Below are 20,136 nucleotides of genomic sequence, written 5' to 3'. Positions count from 1 at the left end.
GGGCCACCCTCTCTACTGCTCCGGCCCCCGCGGGGTCGGCTGTTCTGCGCTCCTCCCGGCGCCGCCTCGGACCCTAGCCCAGGAGTGCACCGGGCTAGGCCTCCCCTCTGTCCCGCCTCTCTCCAGCCAGCATCAGACGCACCCACTGCTTCGGGGTGCCCGGCGTATGCGCACCTTAGATATGGGGACGGCTGTTTGTGAGAGACTATTCAAGCCATTGCATTTTGGAAAAAGCCCGGCGGTAGGGAAGCCACAGCAGATAACTAAGCTGACAGCGTTCAGCGACCCACACGTACAGATCACCTCATCTCTCCACGTCGTGGGTAGATCTGAGAAATGGGTGGGACGGACCGTCGCAGTATTTGGCTTTCCTGCCCAAGGCTAATTCCATTTGTGGCTGGCACCCTGCCTTGAAAATTAGCATTCTGGCCTCTTCTGACTTGACGTCACTGGTGGAGGAAGGACTTTATGCCAGGTGAAATGAATGCCCTAGGGTCCCCCACCCCCACCCCTTCACGCCCGCCCAAGTAGGCCAACCACGGGTAATAGGAGAGCTAAATGAGAAGAAAGCTCTAAGTGAAGTCAGGATGCTGTCTCCACGCAGCAGCTAACCAGGCACCTGGCCCTTTCCAAGACCCCTAACCTCTGTGTGCTTCAGCTTCCTCAGGAGCACCTCACTGGGGAGAGACTGCTCTCAACCAGTGAACGTTAACAAGTCCCTGGAGGTGAGCGGCATCAATAGTTGCCTTTCCAGCTCACAGAAATCCCAGTTAGGACCACATGTGTATGTCCTGTGACGCAAGACGTTCCAAGATCTTCAGGCAAGTGCTGGTGTAGAATATGGTAAAAGACAGATGGGAATCTATGTGTATAGTGATTAAAGAACTCAAGAAAGTGCATAACCTTATTACAGAGTAATAAAACCACCAGATGCCACAGTCAATTAGGGCTGCCCTGAGTGAATGGTTGTTTTGATCTTTTCTAGACTTGATGCTCAATGCTCGAGAGAGTGAGCTTGAATGTGACTGAGTGGGTCTTAAAAGGTTTTAGGTTCTAATTAAGAAGCGCCCATGAAAGATAAGGTTCTCTTCAATCTGATGTCTTGCCAACACTTAAGATTGCTCTGTGTGACGAATGCTATAAACAGTTGTTGGTATGGAGCCCTGGAAAAAAAACACGATTTCTACAGAGTTCCTTCTTTGGCTCCAGGATTACTCTGAGTGTTTAGTCCTGAGTGGGGCACCACCTCTGATCTCCCAGGACAACATTCTTGGTGGGGGGATGGAGAAGCTGGATCAGAGCAGAGCTGCCCATCACCAGGGAGAACCTGGAATGTGCCAAGGAACACAGTCCCTCCTGCCAGGTGCTAGTTACACAAGACAGGAGGGAGGCCCTGAGTATACTTTGGGTTGCCTGTGTCCCTCTGACTCTGCCAGTCTCTGCAGCTGGAACCCTGCTTACCTACAGCTTCTCTGAAACTGTGCTTTCAGGAGTTCTCAAATGCTCCCCAACTGGCAAAACAACAGTCAGATTCCAGGTGATCCTGGTTAGGGTCAGAAGGGATGGATTCTCTGAGAGGGTAGCACTGAGTGAAAAGCTAAAAGAGTTTGCCACAGGCTGTGTCCCCAAGGAAGCAGACTGTAAGACTGAGATGAACATGGAAGAAATTTATTAGGAACTGCTCTCAAGATCACCACCTATTGGGGAAGAGAGAGAAGCAGGGTTGGACAGAGGAAGTAGTCAGGCTGGGGTACCATCACAACGGAGCCTCAGCTAACACCCTCTCCCCTGACAGGACACTGTGACGCTGGGATGATCCTTCGGAATTTTCAGGTTGGATTGAAGGATGTGGGCCTTTATTCATCTGTGGATACACTGACCAAATCTCAAATGCTTTTTTGCCCAGAAAAAGAGGATTGATCTTGGACGATGAGAATTCCAGGAAGGATAAATACAAGAAAGGGCTGTCAGCACCTGGAAGAATAATTCAATCAGTCTTACAAGGGGACGTGTGGGTCACACATCACCACATCTAGAGCAGAGACTATGGAGTCAACCTGCAGCTTTCTGGGAGAAGAGCATTCCAGGTGAATAGAACAGTGAGTGCCAAGCCCCCGAGGTAGAATGAGATAGGGTTATCCAGGAAGCAGAAGGAAGTCTAGTGTAGCTGCAGCAGAGTGAACAAAGGGGACAGCAGCAAGAAATGAAGGAGTCAGATCATTGTAAGGTTGGGGATTTAACCAAGAAGCAATGAGATTTAAATTTAAGTTTTGGTGTGACAGTTTTGGCTGATACACTGAGAACAGACTTGGCCGGGAAAGGGTTAAAGGCAGAAGTGGGAGCACACTGCCTTTTTCATCCTCATACAATGGACATTCCGGGTGGGATAATTCTCTGTTGTGAGGGTCTGTCCTCTGCGTTGTAGGATATTTAGTGGCCTCCTTGACCTCTCACCACTAAATGCAGGTGGCATCCCACGCTCCCTCCCCCCCACCCCCATCTGTTGTAAAATCCAAAAATGTCTCATTTTTGCCTGCTGTCCCATGGAGCAAAACTGCCTCCAGTTCAGACCCCTTGAGTTAAAGTCTGTTACAGTGATCCGGGATAGCTTGGACCACTGTGATGGGTATGCTATGGCAAGTTGTAGGATTCTCGATGTATTTTTGAAAACTGTGCTGACTGATCAAAGGGGAGCATCAGGAATGTTCCAAGGTTGTTGGCCTGTGCAACTGTCAGAAAACAGTTCAGTTTGCTGAGTTTGGAAGAAGTGTGCTGGGAGGAGCTCTGTGAAAGATTACAATCTCAGTTTTGAACCTTCGAGACTGAACGAATTGAAGAATGATTAGAAAGTTTAGTTCCTTCCCTGAAGTTAGTTGTAGTTCATTTTCACTGTTATTTATTATTTATGCTGATTTTATCTTCTTCCCATGGATTTTTCATTACATTTGTCTTCTTTCGTACCCAGAATCCAATTGCTTCTTAACACCTCCACTGCCACCAGCATCACACTTCTATCCACCCCCAAACCACTGGCACCCAGCGTCCGGACTACTGTGACGGCGCCCTTCCCCAGCCACTATGTTCTGGACATTGCAGCCAGAGGGGTCATGTGGAAACTGAAATCACATCATGTTACTTCTGCATCAAACCCAAACCGAACAAGCGCTTAAATCAACTCCCTCCTTTATCCTTGAGCATGGCAAATGCTGGCTTTTAATACTAAAAAATTTCGCGTGCAAAGAGAAAACTTTGGGGAACGACCAAGACCTGTAACAGAAGGCGCCGTGTCTGGGATGCGCAGAGCCCGAGACTGCACGCGGAGGATGCAGTGCTGGAATCGGTGATGTAGGCGGCAAACCTTGCACCTCTCACCCCTCACTCCGGGGGCTCTCGGGCCACTTGGCCTCACCTGTCGAAGACTTCATTTCCCAGCATGCGAAGGGGCTGGCCGGCCGGAAGGCTCCGTGCCCGCCGCGGGGCATGATGGGGGAGTTGGAGCTTTCCATCATGGCGGCTTCCATTTCGGGCTACACCTTCAGCGCTGTGTGTTTCCACAGCGCCAACAGCAACGCCGACCACGTAGGTGTTGGGCCCCCCACCACTCCCCGCAACCCGCCGCGGCTGCTAGGGCTTCTGGCCTCGGTCTCAGGCCGACGCCTGTGGAGAAGCCGGGATCCTTTGCCCCTCGCCCCCTATGCTGGCCGAAGGAACTGATGACCCGGGAGGCTCCCGCCGCCGGCGAACTCTTGCTGCCCGGGTCTCCTTCGCCCCCCACCCCGAGATGGGCGTCCCCTCACTTGGTGCCTTCCATCGGCATGCCCGTCCCAGGACAGCAGTCTCCCGGTGGAGAGGGATTTCCCGGCCGGCCACCGACAGTGGCAGGAGTCGCTTAGTCCTGGAAACCCAGTGCCTGCCCCTCCCTGAGTCAGGCTTCGAGACTAATGAGGGGTGTCCGGAGTCGGGAAGGAACCGAGGGACCCCCGCTTCAGTCTAGGAGCGGAGATTCCCAGCCGCGCCCTCTGGTCTGACAGGTTGTTGTGGAGTGCGACGAGGGTAACTATGGCTGTCACTACTCTTGTTAGATGCGAGCGTGTGTTTTCTTCGCCTCGATGAAAAATGCAGATGTCACCAGGAGTGTTCGGTGGAGGGTCTACTTTGGCCGTTGCATGTTTAGTTCGCTGGCGAATGTTCTAAGCCCCGGGAACTAGTCTCAGTGAAAATAGGGAAGTGACAGGCCTTTACGTATGAGTGATCGGAAGTGCATTTTTAATGTCCCTGGCTTCTGGATGGAAATTCTTTTATGACATTAGATAATTTTTGTCTTTACGTATTTGCCCACCAAGTTGAGAGATTGTGTTAACCTGATTTGAGTAGTGAATTATTTAAGTTCACTAAATAAATGTAGTGGGAGGGAGGGTGGTGTTGTCATTACAAAGCAAAATGAGAACACTGCAGAAGAGGGAACTGGGTTTGGTTTGATGTCTGCGATCCTAGTTCCCATCTATAAAACTGATTTCGTAGAGAGGTGATTTCACTAGTAAATTGGATGGCGTTAAAGTATTGTACCGATCATTGCTTCAGTTCAGTGGTAGAGATCAACTATAGAAATATACACAACATGGGTTTTTCCAGAGGCAGCTCCTGTCTCTGGACACTAAGGCCCTTGATACTGCAGCCAGCTCTTTAATAATGTAATGCAGTTCCTTCTACAGGTAGTTTGTGATCCTGCTCGTGTCCCCTGGACGTGTTAAACATGGTTTCAGTCCTGTTTCTTAACCTCTTTAGTTCTTGGAGTGCCTAGTAATATCACAGTTTTATATATAAAGCAAAATTACTGTAAGCAACCTGTTGAAAAGTGGATAGTTTTAGTTTTTTTTGTTTTTTTTTTTTATAGTCTACAGTGAGATGTTACCTAGATTGTTACTAACTTGATTCAAGAGATATCTCTTTAATATCTGCACTATGCCAGGCATGGTGCCAGACTTAATAGAAATTTTTACCAATGGCAATAGTTTGCAACTTGTATCTTATACTCTACAAGGATACCTTTTATGTTAACCTTGCCACAGTTACATATGTAGAATACTTTAAAGTGATTTCAATTTCACACATTTTAAAGTTGAAGAACCAAGAATTTGTTTTTGTAGTATATTGTTTTGTCCTGGCAAATTAGTTTAAAGCCACTCATTATTCTGTAGCTCTGGAGTTAGCAAACTTTTTCTGTGAAGGGCCAGACAGTAATTATTTTAGGCCTCCTGAGCCTTGTGGCCTCTGTAGCAACTACTCAGCCCTGCGGTTGGTAGGGAGAAAGGAGCCATAGACAATAAATACATTAGAATGACTGCTTCCAATAAAGCTTTACTTGTGGACACAAAGCTGAATTTTATATAATTTTTCACACATCATGAAATATTGCTCCCATTTTCTCTTTCATTTCAGCAATTTAAAAGTGTAGAAACTTATTCTAAGCTTGTAGCCCCAGTAACTGCCATTAGGCTGGATTTAGCCCACACACTATAGTTTGCCTACTATTATAAAATAAGAGTGGTTCAGATAATCTAGACCCATAGATAAATAAGCATCCATGTTATACTTGGCTTTAGAATGTTTTGATGTCACTGTCGACTTTTTCAAACTAAGGCCTGCCAGATAATATACAGGGCACCCAGTTAAATCTGAATTTTAAATAAACAGTAAACAATTTTTTAGTATAAATATATCCTGTTTCTTATATTAAAATTATCCATCATTTATCTGAAATTCAAATTTAACTGGGTATCCTGTGTTTTTATTTGCTAAATTTGGCAACCTTGGGCTGTGGAACACTAGGAATCTGTAGATATTAAGGTCTAAAGTTGTGTAGGAATCTTCAATTGTATTTTCCACTTTGATTAAAGAGAAATTTTTCTAATCTGTTACAAAGGCGCAGCTTGTGTTTTGTAGTAAGAACTCATGAAGAAAGACTTTCATAGGATAAAACAAGCTGCTTTAGTCCATGTTTTCCAGACTAGTAGTCATGGATTCTCTAGTACATATATAATTTTTTTTTGACTGTGTTTTCATTGCTGCATGGGCTTTTCTGTGGTTGGGGTGAGCGGGGACTACTCTCTTGTTGAGGTGCACAGGCTTCGCTTGCAGTGGCTTCTCTCGTTGCAGAGCACGGGCTCTGGGTGCTTGGGCCTCAGTAGTTGTGGCCCATGGCTCAGGAGTTGCAGCTCCCAGGCTCTGGAGCACGGGCTCAGTGGTTATGGCGCACAGGCTTAGTTGCTCCGCGGCACGTGGGACCTTTCCAGACCAGGGATTGAACCCATATCTCCTGCATCAGCAGGCGGATTCTTTACTACTGAGCCACCAGCGAAGCCCGATTTGGGATTTTTATGACACTCCACTCCTCTAAATCAGTATTTTGTATTGAGTTATGTATGTATTCAGCTATGCTGAAAAGCCTCTATCTCTCTCCATCCTCACCCCCACAGATTCCAACTGGGACTTTTTAAACTAGGAAATTTATTCGAAGAGTCAACCTACAATAGAAAGGACATTGTTTCACTAAATGTATTCAGCCACTCTTTGCTGAGCAGCTCTTGTGTGCTGGGCACTATGTGAGGTGCTGAAGTGCACAGTGAACATAGAATCCCAGCTCGTACGGAGCTCATATTTTAGTCGGAGCAGGCATTCGTTAGTATGTGTAAATATGAAACAGGAGAAAAATATGAGAAGAGAAAGGATGCAGGGTAAAGGGAGCAGTGTGTGGCAGACTCTTGATTCTGTTCCACGCTCCAGGGAAGGCCTCTCTGATAAGGTGCTGTTTTGAGTGAAGAGCCGAATGGAGGGAAGGAGTAAGCCATGTAGGATGCCTAGGGAGGGGAAGTCTGGGACAGCCTGTTAGTTCACCACCTGCAGGGATGGTATTTGCCATTTAGAGTGAACATTCTCCAGCGGTGCTTGTGCTGAACTCTAGCAGATGCTCAAGCAGTAGGTTATGTGCTGAATCGTTGATGACGGTGTCAGTTCTCAAAGGAGTAAATCAATTTATCTCAGCATTTATTAAGGAAAAACTTTGACCTAGTGAAAACTTGCTTGCTGGAATCCTACTTTTTCCTGCCAGCCCTCATAGGAGCAGTTAGTTGTGCATTGCATTAACTTCTGTCTTTACCCTGTTGTCATTAGCAGAGTTTTTAAAACAATGCAATAAATTACATGTTTCAAGAAAGCAGCCTAGAATATTTCTACTTCCTGAGCTTTTTTGATGTTGCTTGTTACACTTAGTGGGATTTAGGTGATGAATTCACTCTACTTATTTTCACTTCAGAAAAACAGGGTTTTAGGGGAAGGGATTAAATAATATTTCATCTTGTCATGGAATCCTTTATTTAAACGATTCAGTTAATAGCTGTGTCACAAAGTACTTTAGTCGTATACCTGTTGGTTTATGGAATGGTAGTTTATGTGACAAGTTTATTTGGATTATTGTTAAAATTATTATAAAATTGTAATGTCCTCAATTCCTCTTAATTCCAGTAAAAATCATTTTTGTTTTTAGCTGCAACTCTCTTCCCCCATTGCTTTCAGGAAGGATTTTTGCTGGGAGAGGTAAGGCAAGAGGAAACCTTCAGCATCAGTGACTCCCAAATCAGCAGCACAGAGTTTCTGCAAGTAATCGGTAAGTGAGCTTGTCACGGGCCTGAGAAAAAGTCTCCTCGTATACATGCGCCCTCTTTTGTTCTTTGGCCGTTGACTGTAACCTAACAATAGACTTAAAGAGTACATAGAAAGCCACTCAGATCACAATGCCAGTTATTTTCACTAGGAATGATGTGAAATGTCTTTGTAAGTCAGCGTAAACCCACAGTGCGAGTCTGTAAGTTCAGGTATTTTGTGAAGCTGTCCCTGACCCAAGTGCTCTGACCTGTGAATGGCTGTGTGGAATTTCACGAACTTCTCTCCACAGCCATGGTGAGCCCTGAGTGTGCGCTTTGGGCTGTGCCCATGCTCAGCATCACCTCATACCATAATGAAAGCGTGTGTTCTGCTGGTCCTCCCTAGAGGGATCTGGCAAAGATGTTTACACTTGTTTACAGAAGATATTTGTCAGACCTACACAGCTTTCTGAGGACTAAGCCAAACAGCCGATCTAGGGGAGCTTACTGGGGAAAATGAAGGTGTTTTGTAGGTGCATGGCTCTTTGGCTCAGTCTCCTTTTGGTAAATAAGGATCATATGTTTTTCACCTGGTGTGCATCACTGAACAGCATGTCCTGATACTGAAAACAGAGCAAGGGCTGTTTGATGCATTTATGCAACCAACAGTCATTGAAAAACGCCAGTGCAGGAGACAAGTGCTGGGCAGTGAGAGGGATGTGCAGTGCCTCTCTGCCTTCCAGGACTGTGAGAAGAGGAAGACAAGTTTACAGAAATACCAGAGCATGCAGGCTGAGCGCTGTCAGAAAGGAACAAAGTCAATCTCATGAATTGGGAAAAAAAAAAAAAAAACTGCTCTCGGGTTAAGTCAGTAACGACACCGTGAGGGAGCTGAACTGAGGGCCAGTGAGTGGTTTGTTCAGGGCATCCCGGGGCAGGGAGTGCATAAAACATGCAGGGAGCCTGGCCTGTTTCTGGGTGTCTAGAGTACAGACGGCGTGAAGGTGAGTGGTTTGTGGTTTGAAATACTGCTGGAAGGTTAGGTTATGCTGAGGCCAAAGCATTGATTTCGGCCTGTTCTCGTTGCCTTTAGTACCTGGGCTGGGGCCAGGGTGAGGACTGAGGAGGTGAGGGTTGGGGAAAACAAGAGACAGCTGTCTCCTAAAGAACCAAAACGATGAAACCCACTCCCCACAATATTGACTTGGTAAATAAATACTTGATATTTGACGTGCTGTGATGTAGCTGCTCTTTCACGGAGGTTTGATTTCTGTGTTTTGTCTTGCTTAACTCTTTAAAAATCCTAAAATAGAGAACTCGGTTTCATTGGCCATCTGTGCAATTATTCATTGTTTGCACTTGGGTTTTCAAAACTAATGTGGTGTGTGAGGGTTTGCCAGAAAGACTTGACGGCACACCATGCAAGAAAGAGCGCTAGCCTGGCATGCTCACAAAAGTAGCATTTCTGGTGAGTGCTCTGGCTGTTTATTTATCTTTGAGGAAACAGAATAGTAAAGTAATTTAAATTCTCCAGCATCGTGTACTCTCATTTTTGATTCATAAATACCAGTTCCCATAGTATTGCAGATACAGAGATGTGCCAGCAGATAGAGAGACCCAGGTAATACAGGGCCATGACGACGACCCTCTTTTGCTGTATAATGTTTAATTTATTAGCTACATTCAATTTATTGTTGAAACAATCATGGGTCTCATAAACAGGGTATTTGCCAGTATTAAATGTATGGTTATCATTGTAGTCTTTTTCTCTCTTTTTTTTTTTTGGTGGTGTTTTTCATTTAAAAGTAAATACATAACAATATTAGAAAATGTAAACCGGGACCCTGGAAAACCTGGATTAAAGGGCCAAGCGTTAGATAACGAACGTACCAAAAGTATTCCATACCACTAGCGCAAAGAAATTTTCTGGATAGTTTAATCTCCAGCACATTTTAAAATAATAAATTGACCCAATTTCGTATTTGTTGAAAATGCCTGAATCCACGCACGGACACCTTTCCCTGACTCTGAACAATAAGGAGGACTTGATATGAAATGGCATACTGTGAGGAAGCACTCGTCTTGAACACATTCATTTTTAAAGCAGTGCTCACACACTTGACGGAGAAGGCAATGGCATTCCACTCCAGTCAGTACTCTTGCCTGGAGAATCCCATGGACGGAAGAGCCTGGTAGGCTGCTGTCTATGGGGTTGCTACGAGTCGGACACGACTGAGCGACTTCACTTTCACTTTTCACTTTCATGCATTGGAGAAGGAAATGGCAACCCACTCCAGTGTTCTTGCCTGGAGAATCCCAGGGACGGGGGAGCCTGGTGGGCTGCCGTCTATGGGGTCACACAGAGTCGGACACGACTGAAACAACTTAGCAGCAGCACGCACTTGAAGTGGAACTGTCTGCCCTTCATGCTGGGAGTGGCCAGGAGGAGAGAGCAACGCGAGAGCTCCCTTAGCTAATGAGGTGATGGCAGCAGCAGTTCCTGGAAAGATGGAAGTGGGGATGAGAGGGGCTATTCAGCCCACCCACCAGCAGGAGAAGCAGCGACAGGAAGATAAGCCAGCGCAGCGGCGCGTTCCCGTGGGGATGTTCACAGACGTGCAGGCAGAAATGCCATGCACATATGAAGAGGGCTCCACCAGGCGGCACCCCACTCCAGTACTCTTGCCTGGAAAATCCCATGGACGGAGGGGCCTGGTGGGCTGCCGTCTATGGGGTCCTACGGAGTCGGACATGACTGAGGCGACTTAGTAGTAGCAGCAGCAGCAGCCACCAGCCAGAAGAGCTCTGGAGGCTTTAACTCTGGAATCCCAGGCCAGGCTGCCCTGGCTCCCCTGCTTCCAGAAGTCTGCCTAGCAGCTGTCACAGCCGCCAACGTCACGCCAGTCTGCAGCTTAATCGTGTTTGAAAGCATCACCCTGTTTTCTCCACGGAGTGCTTAGTTAGGCATTGCAGAATCTTGTAGGAGAAAGCTTTGACCCTGTAGAAAATATGGTGTGGTATCTAGAGCATATCTTCAGTATGCTTCTCATCCAGGTTGTAAATCATGAAGGAAGTCTGCTGGGGTGGATTGATGACAGGAGTGCGTCTTCAGAGTTGAGAATTTACTCTAGGGATTTTCTTAAACAAAATATTCTTTCCTTTAAAGTAGATGAGGACTTTTTTTTTGCCTTCCCCTGAACTCTAGTTAACATTTTTACTACAGATGTTCTGCAGTCTAATTACTGACAGTATCTCTGAAGTAACTTATGATGGTATACTGTATCATTTTTGGTGATAAAAAGAGAGGATGTCTAGATGAGATTTTCCTGTTTGCATCACTGTGTCGACAGTTATACTCGGCAAATAATCTTTTCTTCCCCGTGGAAGTACTGGCGTTTTTGTGTGTTTTGGCAGCTCTCACATCGGTACAGAAGCTAATGGGCATAGCCCAGTGTCCTTCAGGGTTGCAGTTTCATTTTAATTGAGTTAAAATTGCAGCCTGGAACTCTGTGGCTGTGGCTTTATAAGCAGCAGGTGATGAGTTGCTGGCCAGGAGAATGTTGTTAATAGAATTGAGTGGTTAATTAGTCCCATGGTCTTGTACGTCAACCCAGACCCTAAGCCCCCTGATGAACTTGAAGAAATGGGTTGCTACAGTAAACCACAGCCATCTTTTCAGAAGTTGTTTGCCTCTGCCTTACAATGGCTGTTTGCCTTGTGCTGAAAGCTTTGAAAAGGCTAATGAACGTTCAGAGCTCTCACCCTTCCCCTTCAAAGCACCTGGCCCAGTTGTCCTGCGTGGTTAGTGAGTTACTGGTGGCAGACTGGTTAAGGCCCTCCTTTCCTCAAGCTGTCCTCACAGCTTTTATCCACCTCGATTAAATGCTTCCAGTCAGTGGTTCCTTTTTCCTCTTGGAAAAAGGTAAGATTGACCAAAAGCACACAATAGCTGTGTGATCCTGAATAAACGCTTTCAGGCGTGTGCTTATCACACGCCAACAGATGGGCCCAGACCTGTCGTTGGCCATTTTACTTTGTCCTGAGAGGGTGGCCCTGAGCTTAAGTGTTAAGGAGACACTGCCTTCACCAGTGTACACACTCTTTGGGAAAGGAAAACTCTCTTTTTATTGTCTGAGATTTTGGTTTAAAGTTTTTTTTAAATCCTGAGATACTTTATGGTTGTCTGTATCTTACATGATTAACTGAGATGTATTTCCTCTTTCTGATTACAGAAATCCATAACCATCAGCCTTGTTCAAAACTTTTTAGGTAAGCCACATCCTTCTTTGTAGCTTTTCGTCCTTACTAAAAGATTAATTGATTGAAGACTAATGAACTCAGACTTGTATCTGATTATGGCTGTAGTGTTTTAAGTATAACTGAGGGGTCCAAGTTCACTGATTTATTGAGTGTCAGATGCGTGTGTAGCGCTGTGTTAAGTTAGGAAAAGGTGAAGGGTGGGCAGATAAACCTTGGCCTCAGTGGTTTAAAATGGAAGCCTTTCTGCCAGCCTTCCTAGCATGGGCTCGTCAACCGTACAGAAAGCAGCTCATCAAGGATCACATAGAGATAAAAGCATATTGTAAGAGGCATAAAAGTGTTCTGTGTACAACTTTAAAGTGTAAGGAAAGGGAACATAAAGCTTAGTTTTTTGGGTTTAAGTTAATATATTCCAGTTGCATGTTATGACCAACTAAAGGACAGAAAGAAACAGGAGGAGAGACATTCAAAGAGAGAAAGTGACACAGACGCCCATGGAGGCAAAGGTGAGGGAGAAAGTGACCAGCATGTGGCCTCCACCGGACTTCTCCCCAAACCGCACTCCAGGCCTCTGCCTCCTTCCAGAGCCCCCAACCCTTCCACCTGTTGACAGATATGATGACCTTCACTCTTGTGTTTCGTAAACCTCGCTGAGGCCCTGTTCCTCTGCTTTGTGAAAAGCCAGGCCAGTCCTTTCCTTGCACTGCTGCCCATACCAGTTGGATTCAGCGTTCTGGGTCAGCACTTCTGCCTTGACGCTGCCAGCCCCTTGTGCCTGGTTGTTGCTGCCGTGTGTTCACGGCAGCTTTCACCCTGACTCCGCTCCCATCCTCAGCTGACCTAAACCCCCAACAGCCCTGCACCCAAGAACCCCTGGAGACTTCCACTGTGTTCACCACCCATCTTATCCCCACCCCTCCCACACACACTTACCCCTTATTTCAGAGGATTGTTACCTGTGAACAAAGCCCCAAAATAGCTGAGAACCTCACTCTTAGATTTACATGTAACTGAAGAGGAGCAGGAAGCAAACAAGGAATCCGCAGTTCATCTGAAAAGAATCTCAGAGCATTGAGACCGATTGCTGACGATTCAGCAGTCAATGAATGATTCAGGCCCTGGTCCACTCACAGCCTCGGTCTGGATCGGAAAGGGTCCTGTTGTTTGGCCCTAACCATCTAAGACTTTGCTGGGTGTGCCCTGCCTTGTCTTTCTGAGGAGTTCCTTAAGCCACTGTTAGTAAAGTAATACCCAGAACCTAGACCCATAGACTCATAATTGAAGCCATAGACTCATCATTCTTAGGACTGAAAGAAACCATGGAAATCATATGTCTGCTCCAAACTGTTTATTTTGCAAAAAAAAAAAAAAAAGAAGTGGAGGCCAGTGAGGTTCAAGTGACTTGCCCACGATCATATAGAGAGGAGCAGCGCAGAGCTGGAGCTGGTATCTCCTGACTTCCAGTTCAGTGTTTTTGCTGTAACTTGAACTCCTTCCTGCCTGTAAGGCCTGGGCTTGTGGTGGTGGGAGGAGGGGTGTGGCATTCCTGAAACCAGGACCAGTGATAGAAAAGGTCACACATCATTATGCCCGAAATGCTCTTCACAGGGTCCTGGTCAGATGGGTCTCTTTTAAAGGTGAGTGCCTTCAATTTGAAGCTGGCCAGACCTAGATCCAAATTCCAGCTCTTCCATCTGCCAGTTCTATAATTTGGGGCAAGTCACTTAACCGTAGTATCTTTATTTACAAAAATGGAGGGAAAAAAGTGTTGACTTGTTGGGCTGAACTAGTACTTACCTCCCAGCAGTGAGACAGAAATGAAATGAATTAACATGAGGAAGCATGCAGCTGAGTGTCTTATTAAGGAGTCAGCAAATATTCATTTCCCTTCTTCATTTCTCAGAATATGTGCTTCTCTGTTCTTTTTTTCCCCCATAGATAATTGACACTTAGAGACAAGGAAAAGATGTCACAGTCATTTGAAACCACACATTTTTTAATTACTTGGTATCAGCATTTCCACTTATGGAAGTAATACCTTTTGAATGTAGCAGTCTCTTGAGGAATCTTTGATGCAAAGGATACCTCATATCAGCAAAACATTTAGATTGTTTTTTCTTATATACTTATTGTGTGTGTGTGTGCTCAGTCCTTCAGTTGTGTCCAACTCTTTGCAACTCCATGGACTGTAGCCCACCAGGCTTCTCTGTCCATGGAATTCTCCAGGCAAGAATACTGGAGTGAGTTGCCATTTCCTCCTGCAGGGAAGGGATCGAACCTGCGTCTCTTGCACCTTCTGCATAGACAGGCGGGTTCTTTACCACTGTGCCATTTTATACCTATTGCAGATAAGCAGTTGTAGCTTTATTGCCAACTTTTAGGATTAGGTGACACACAGACACAAGTTGCTAAGCATATTTTTGTCAAAATACTATGTAATTTTAATAAAATGTTTTTCCTCTTAAAAAAAACAGTTTTTATGACTATGCAAGCAAAGTTAATGAAGAGAGCTTGGACAGGATTCTTAAAGATCGGAGAAAGGTATGTTCTGTTTGTCACCCAGTCTGATTTGGAAATCAATCTTTATCACCCAAACTTAAAACCAGAAAGGAATGTAAAGTGAAACAGTGAGATTTGTTATTAATGTGTAAGAATTCTGTTAAGTAGATTTTAAAGGTAAACTGTAGATGTGATACAATGTTTACAGTATGTAAAACAGAATTTAGATATTTAGAGTATGATTCCATTATGTAAAAAGTCAGAAGGAGAAAAAAGAACATGAACTATAATCCAGAAAGTTAACAATAGTTGCTTCTGGGTGGTTCTAATTTTCCTATTTGGTAATTTAAAAAATAATTTTGCCAACATTTACTACACATGCATTAATTTTATAATGAGGGAAAATATTCCTAAAAAAATGTAGATTGCAGTCAAACATCTTTTGATGTGTTGCTCTTTCAAGTTCAGTTCACATCGAACATAGATGTTTTCCCAAAAGATCATATGTTTATTGTTTCTGTCAGCATATGCATATGATGTTCTGCTTGTGTGTATATATATGGTAAACACGTCTGAATAGAATTGAAAATGAGCCGAGGTTTTATTGCTGCTGCTGTGTGATGGTCTTATTCATAATTTACTCTGTTGTACCGTGTATGGGGTTTACTTTTTTACCTTGGTATATTGATTCCCGGAAAATAGATGAGTCACTAAAACATCACGTGAGGAGGAAAAGTACCAATGAAAGTGAAAGCTTGTTAAAGAGAAAACAAAATGCCATTCTTTAGAAGCATGTATTATAAAAAAGCCTTTAAAAGATTACCTGTGCATAAAACAATCAGCGTGGGACATCTCAGGTGTTCGAAGAAGGGCCTCAGAAGCAGCTAGAGTAAATGGGCAGCCTTTCCAGTGTAGGGCCCTCTCAGAACCACCGTCTGGTGCACAGGCAGAAAGAGAAGCAGGTAAGGGAAAAGGAAACATAGAAAGTATGGGGAACGTCTGGGGAAAGGACAGTGTTTTGTGGGTGATGACAGGCTCAGGAAGGGCACCGTGTTGGCAGAGATTCTTTAACATGGTCACCTGCCCGAGTGTGCAGAAGTGGGTGAGTGCAGCCCAAGGATCCCAGTCTCACTCCCCCATTCTCAGTGATTTCCCTGAAATGCACATTCTGGCATCTGGAGCATCTTCATTCTCTAGCCACTGCCTTACTTCTTCATTCCATTTATTTTCACATTTTAAATAATGAAGCTTTATATACTCTCTAAAACTAAAATTTATTTCATGAAGATTCTTACCGAAGCACTTATCTAGAACACTCACCATATATTAAATTACCAGGACATTTTCTTTTCAATAGAGAAAAAATATTTGAAGTGGAAAAAAGAAATAAAGAATATGAACAGGAAATTACAAAAGAAAAAAGAAATCTACAAACGGTCAAGAAGTAAATGGAAAAAATGTTCATTCTCATCAGGAAATGCAAATTGTAACACATAATACTGTTGTTTTTTGTTGTTGTTGTCCATCCAGTTGGCAAAAGTATAAAAGAATTGCTAATATCCAGTGTTGGCAAGGTTGTGGGAAGTGGGGAAGCTGTAGCTGGTGGGAATGTAAGTTGACATAGACATTTAGGGAGAGAGTTTTGCAATAACAGAATTTTAAATATAGAGTTCCATCTCGAGGAATCTGGCCCAAGAAAACAGACAAATAGGCACAAAGGTGTGAAAACGTGTGTTATTGAACACTTTAGCTCTGTGCCAGACCGTATACTGAGCACTTTCCAGGTACTGACACATTTAATCCTTATACCCACCCCATAAGGCTGTTATCATCACCCCCATTTTACAGTTGAGACAGCTAAGGATAAATATCTTGGTTAAGGTTATAAGCCCGAATGTTGGTGCCAAGATTTAAACCCAGCAGTCTGGCCTTTTAATGCAGCATACAAAGATGTTTCTTGCATCTTTGCTTAATAATGAGAATTTTGAAAGCAATCTAAATGTCTACCAGCAAGGAATGGTTAAGTAAATTATGTTGGTGCCTCCATACTATGGAATATGACAGTTTATGCGTGCTCAGTCGCGTCCGACTCTTGACCACCCCATGGACTATAGCCTGCCAGGTTCTTCTCTCCATGGAATTTGCCTGGCAAGAATATTGGAGTGGGTTGCCATTTCCTCCTCCAGGGCATCTTCCTGATCCAGGGATTAAACCCATGTCTCTTGTGTCTCCTGCATTGGCAGGTGGATTCTTTACTACTGCACCTCTGGGGAAGCCCATGGGATATGAAGCAGCCATTAAAAAGATAAGGGAGGTTCTCATGAATGACATAGAAAGTTCTTAAAGTTAAGTGAAATAATTTGAGCCTGCTTTTTATAAAAACAAAAGTCTGAGTATAAAGAGAAAGATCCAGAAGAAAGCCAACCACACCTAGAAGTGGTTGCTCTAAGTAAAGGCAGCAGAGATGTTGCTGAGGAGGGGAAACTTTATATAATAGGTTTTTTTACATTATACTTTATATTGAAACTAATTGGAAAAAAGAAATGAACTCTATCATGTAGCATTTTCAGTAGTAAATAGAGACACTTTTCTTAATTAATTTGGGGGTTTTAAATTGGATTTGCTAATTTACTATGATATTTTGTATTTCAGTTATATATTAAAATATAGTCATATCATATTTTTAAAAATAATAAATAAAATTGGATTTGGTCTTTTGAGACACAGAAGACCAATATAGATTGTTAACTGGAGTTATCTTTGCTTTTCCTGGGGCCCAGATTCTCAAAACCTGATCTTCAGTTTTGATTTTCTAAAGTTTTGTGCTAAAATTAACGATTATATTTTCTTTTGCAATTAAAAGACAAGAATTTGTTTCTTCAATTTACTTGGAAATTAGGTTTTATTTTCCATACAATTTGTTAAAGGCAGAGACTGTATTTTATGTTCATTGTATTTCCTATGACACCTTATACATAATATAAACTCTTTGAGGTTTTTTTTTTTTTCAAGAATCCAAATTTCTAGCCCCAAAACAAAAGATAATACTTAATATTTAGACTGAAAAGCTGTATAGTTGACTCTAGTATGGTGATTTTTCCCCAGAAATGGTACAAAGTTACATCTTCACCTCAAAGGGGTTATAGTAGTACCTACAAAGTTAAATTTAAAATGTTCGGCTTAAAAATACATATGTACTTAGACAGTATCTGATATAAAAAATTATTTTTAATTAACATCAACTCTTCAAGAAAGTGCTAATGGAAACACTTCAAAAATTGATTCTCTGCTAGGCAGGCTTCAAAGCTAATGTTTAATTGAAAAGCTCTGGGAGTTCCTTGACGGAGAGTTCTGACAAAATGTGGGCCACTGGAGAAGGGAATGGCAAACCACTTCAGTATTCTTTCCTTGAGAACCCCATGAAAAGTATGGAAAGGTAAAGAGATAGGACACTGAAAGATGAACTCCCCAGCTCGGTAGATGCCTAATATGCTACTGAAGATCAGTGGAGAACTAACTCCAAAGAATGAAGAGACAGAGCCAAAGCGAAAACAGTGCCCAGTTGTGAATGTGACTGGTGATCAAAGTAAACTCCGAAGCTGTAAAGAATAATATTGCATAGGAACCTGGAATGTTACATCCATAAATCAAGGCAAATTGGAAGTAGTCAGGAGATGGCAAACATCAACATTTTAGGAATCAGTGAACTAAAATGGACTGGAATGGGTGAATTTAACTCAGATGACCATTATATCTACTACTATGGGCAAGAATCCTTTAGAAGAAATGGAGTAGCCGTCATAGTCAACAAAGGAGTCCAAAATGCAATACTTGGATGCAGTCTCAAAAATGACAGAATGATCTTTGTTCATTTCCAAGGCAAACCGTTCACTATCACAGTAATCCAAGTCTATGCCCCAAGCACTAATGCCAAAGAAGCTGAAGTTGAGCAGTTCTGTGATGGCCTACAAGACCTTCTAGAACTAACACCAAAAAGAGATGTCCTTTTCATTACAGGGGACTGGGATGCAAAAGTAGGAAATCAAGAGACACCTGGAATAACAGGCAAACCTGCCCTTAGAGTACAGAGTGAAGCAGGGCAAAGGCTAATAGAGTTTTACCAAGAGAACGCACTGGTCATAGCAAACACTGTCTTCCAACAACACAAGAGAAGACTCTACACATGGACATCACCAGACAGTCAACACCGAAATCAGATTGATTATATTCTTTGCAGCCAAAGATGAAGAAGCTCTATACAGTCAGCAAAAACAAGACTGGGAGTGGACTGTGGTTCAGATCATGAACTCCTTATTGCCTAATTCAGACTTATATTGAAGAAAGTAGGAAAACCACTAGACCATTCAGGTATGACCTAAATCAAATCCCTTAACGACTATACAGTGGAAGTGACAAATAGATTCAAGGGATTTGATCTGATAGAGTGCCTGAAGAACTATGGACAGAGGTTCGTGACATTGTACAGGAGGCAGAGATCAAGACCATCCCCAAGAAAAAGAAATGCAAAAAGGCAAAATGGTTGTCTGAGAAGGTCTTACAAATAGCTGAGAAAAGAAGAGAAGCTAAAGGCAAAGGAGAAAAGAAAAGATACACCCATTTGAATGCAGAGTTCAAAAGAATAGCAAGGGGGAATAAGAAAGCCTTCCAAAGAGATAGAGGAAAACAACAGAATGGAAAAGACTAGAGAGCTCTTCAAGAAAATTAGAGATACCAAGGGAACCGTTCATGCAAAGATGGGCACAATAAAGGACAGAAACAGTATGGACCTAACAGAAGCAAAAGATACTAAGAAGAAGTAGCAAAAATACACAGAACTATACAAAAAAAGATCTTCACGACCCAGATAACCATGATGGTGTGATCACTCACCTAGACCAGACATCCTGGAGTCCAAAGTCAAGTGGGCCTTAGGAAGCATCACTACAAACAAAGCTAGTAGAGGTGATGGAATTCCAGTTGAGCTATTTCAAATCCTAAAAGATGATGTGTGAAAGTGCTGCACTATTCAATATGCCAGCAAATATGGAAAACTCAGCAGTGGCCACAGGACTGGAAAAGATCAGTTTTCATTCAAATCCCAAAGAAAGGCAATGCCAAAGAATGTTCAAACCCACCGCACAATTGCACTCATCTCACATGCTAGCAAAGTAATACTCAAAATTCTCCAAGTTAGGCTTCAACAGTATGTAAGCCAAGAACGTCCAGATGTTCAAGCTGAATTTAGAAAAGGCAGAGGAATGAGAGATCAGATTGCCAACATCCTTTGGATCATCGAAAAAGCAAGAGAGTTCCAGAAAAACATCTACTTCCGCTTTATTGACTACACCAAAGCCTTTGACTGTGTGGATGACAATAAACTGTAGAAGATTCTCCGAGATGGGTAAAACAGACCACCTTACTTGCTTCCTGAGAAATCTATATGAAGATCAAGAAGCAACAGTTAGAACTGGACATGGAACAACAGACTGGTTCCAAATTGGGAAAGGAGTATGTCAAGGCTGCATATTGCCACCTTGCTTATTTAACTTATATGCAGATTATGTCATGTGAAATGCTGGCCTGGATGAAGCCCAAACTGGAATCAAGACTGCCAGAAGAAATCTCAATAACCTCAGATATGCAGATGACACCACCCTTATGGCAGAAAGTAAAGAGGAACTAAAGAGCCTCTTGATGAAAGTGAAAGTAAAAGTGAAAAAGTTGGCCTAAAACTCAC

At 43.4% G+C, this 20,136-nt stretch overlaps 1 protein-coding gene across 1 annotated transcript in view; it reads left to right on the top strand.

The window, feature by feature from the left end:
• Positions 1–3,328: 3,328 nt before the first annotated feature.
• FAM175B (family with sequence similarity 175, member B) overlaps positions 3,329–20,136 on the top strand; it is a 28,897-nt gene continuing 12,089 nt past the window's right edge. The window contains exons 1-4 of the mRNA XM_010859167.1: positions 3,329–3,579; positions 7,573–7,663; positions 11,873–11,909; positions 14,375–14,441. Coding sequence (XP_010857469.1) covers positions 3,481–3,579; positions 7,573–7,663; positions 11,873–11,909; positions 14,375–14,441 — 294 coding nt within the window. The 5' untranslated portion in view covers positions 3,329–3,480. The remainder of the gene's footprint in view (positions 3,580–7,572; positions 7,664–11,872; positions 11,910–14,374; positions 14,442–20,136) is intronic.

The sequence above is a fragment of the Bison bison genome, unplaced genomic scaffold (assembly GCF_000754665.1).
Source record: "Bison bison bison isolate TAMUID 2011002044 unplaced genomic scaffold, Bison_UMD1.0 scf7180017864456, whole genome shotgun sequence".
NCBI lineage: Eukaryota > Metazoa > Chordata > Mammalia > Artiodactyla > Bovidae > Bison > Bison bison.
The sequence above is the reverse complement of the archived record's forward strand: the minus strand, read 5'-3'. Positions and strand labels throughout refer to the sequence as shown.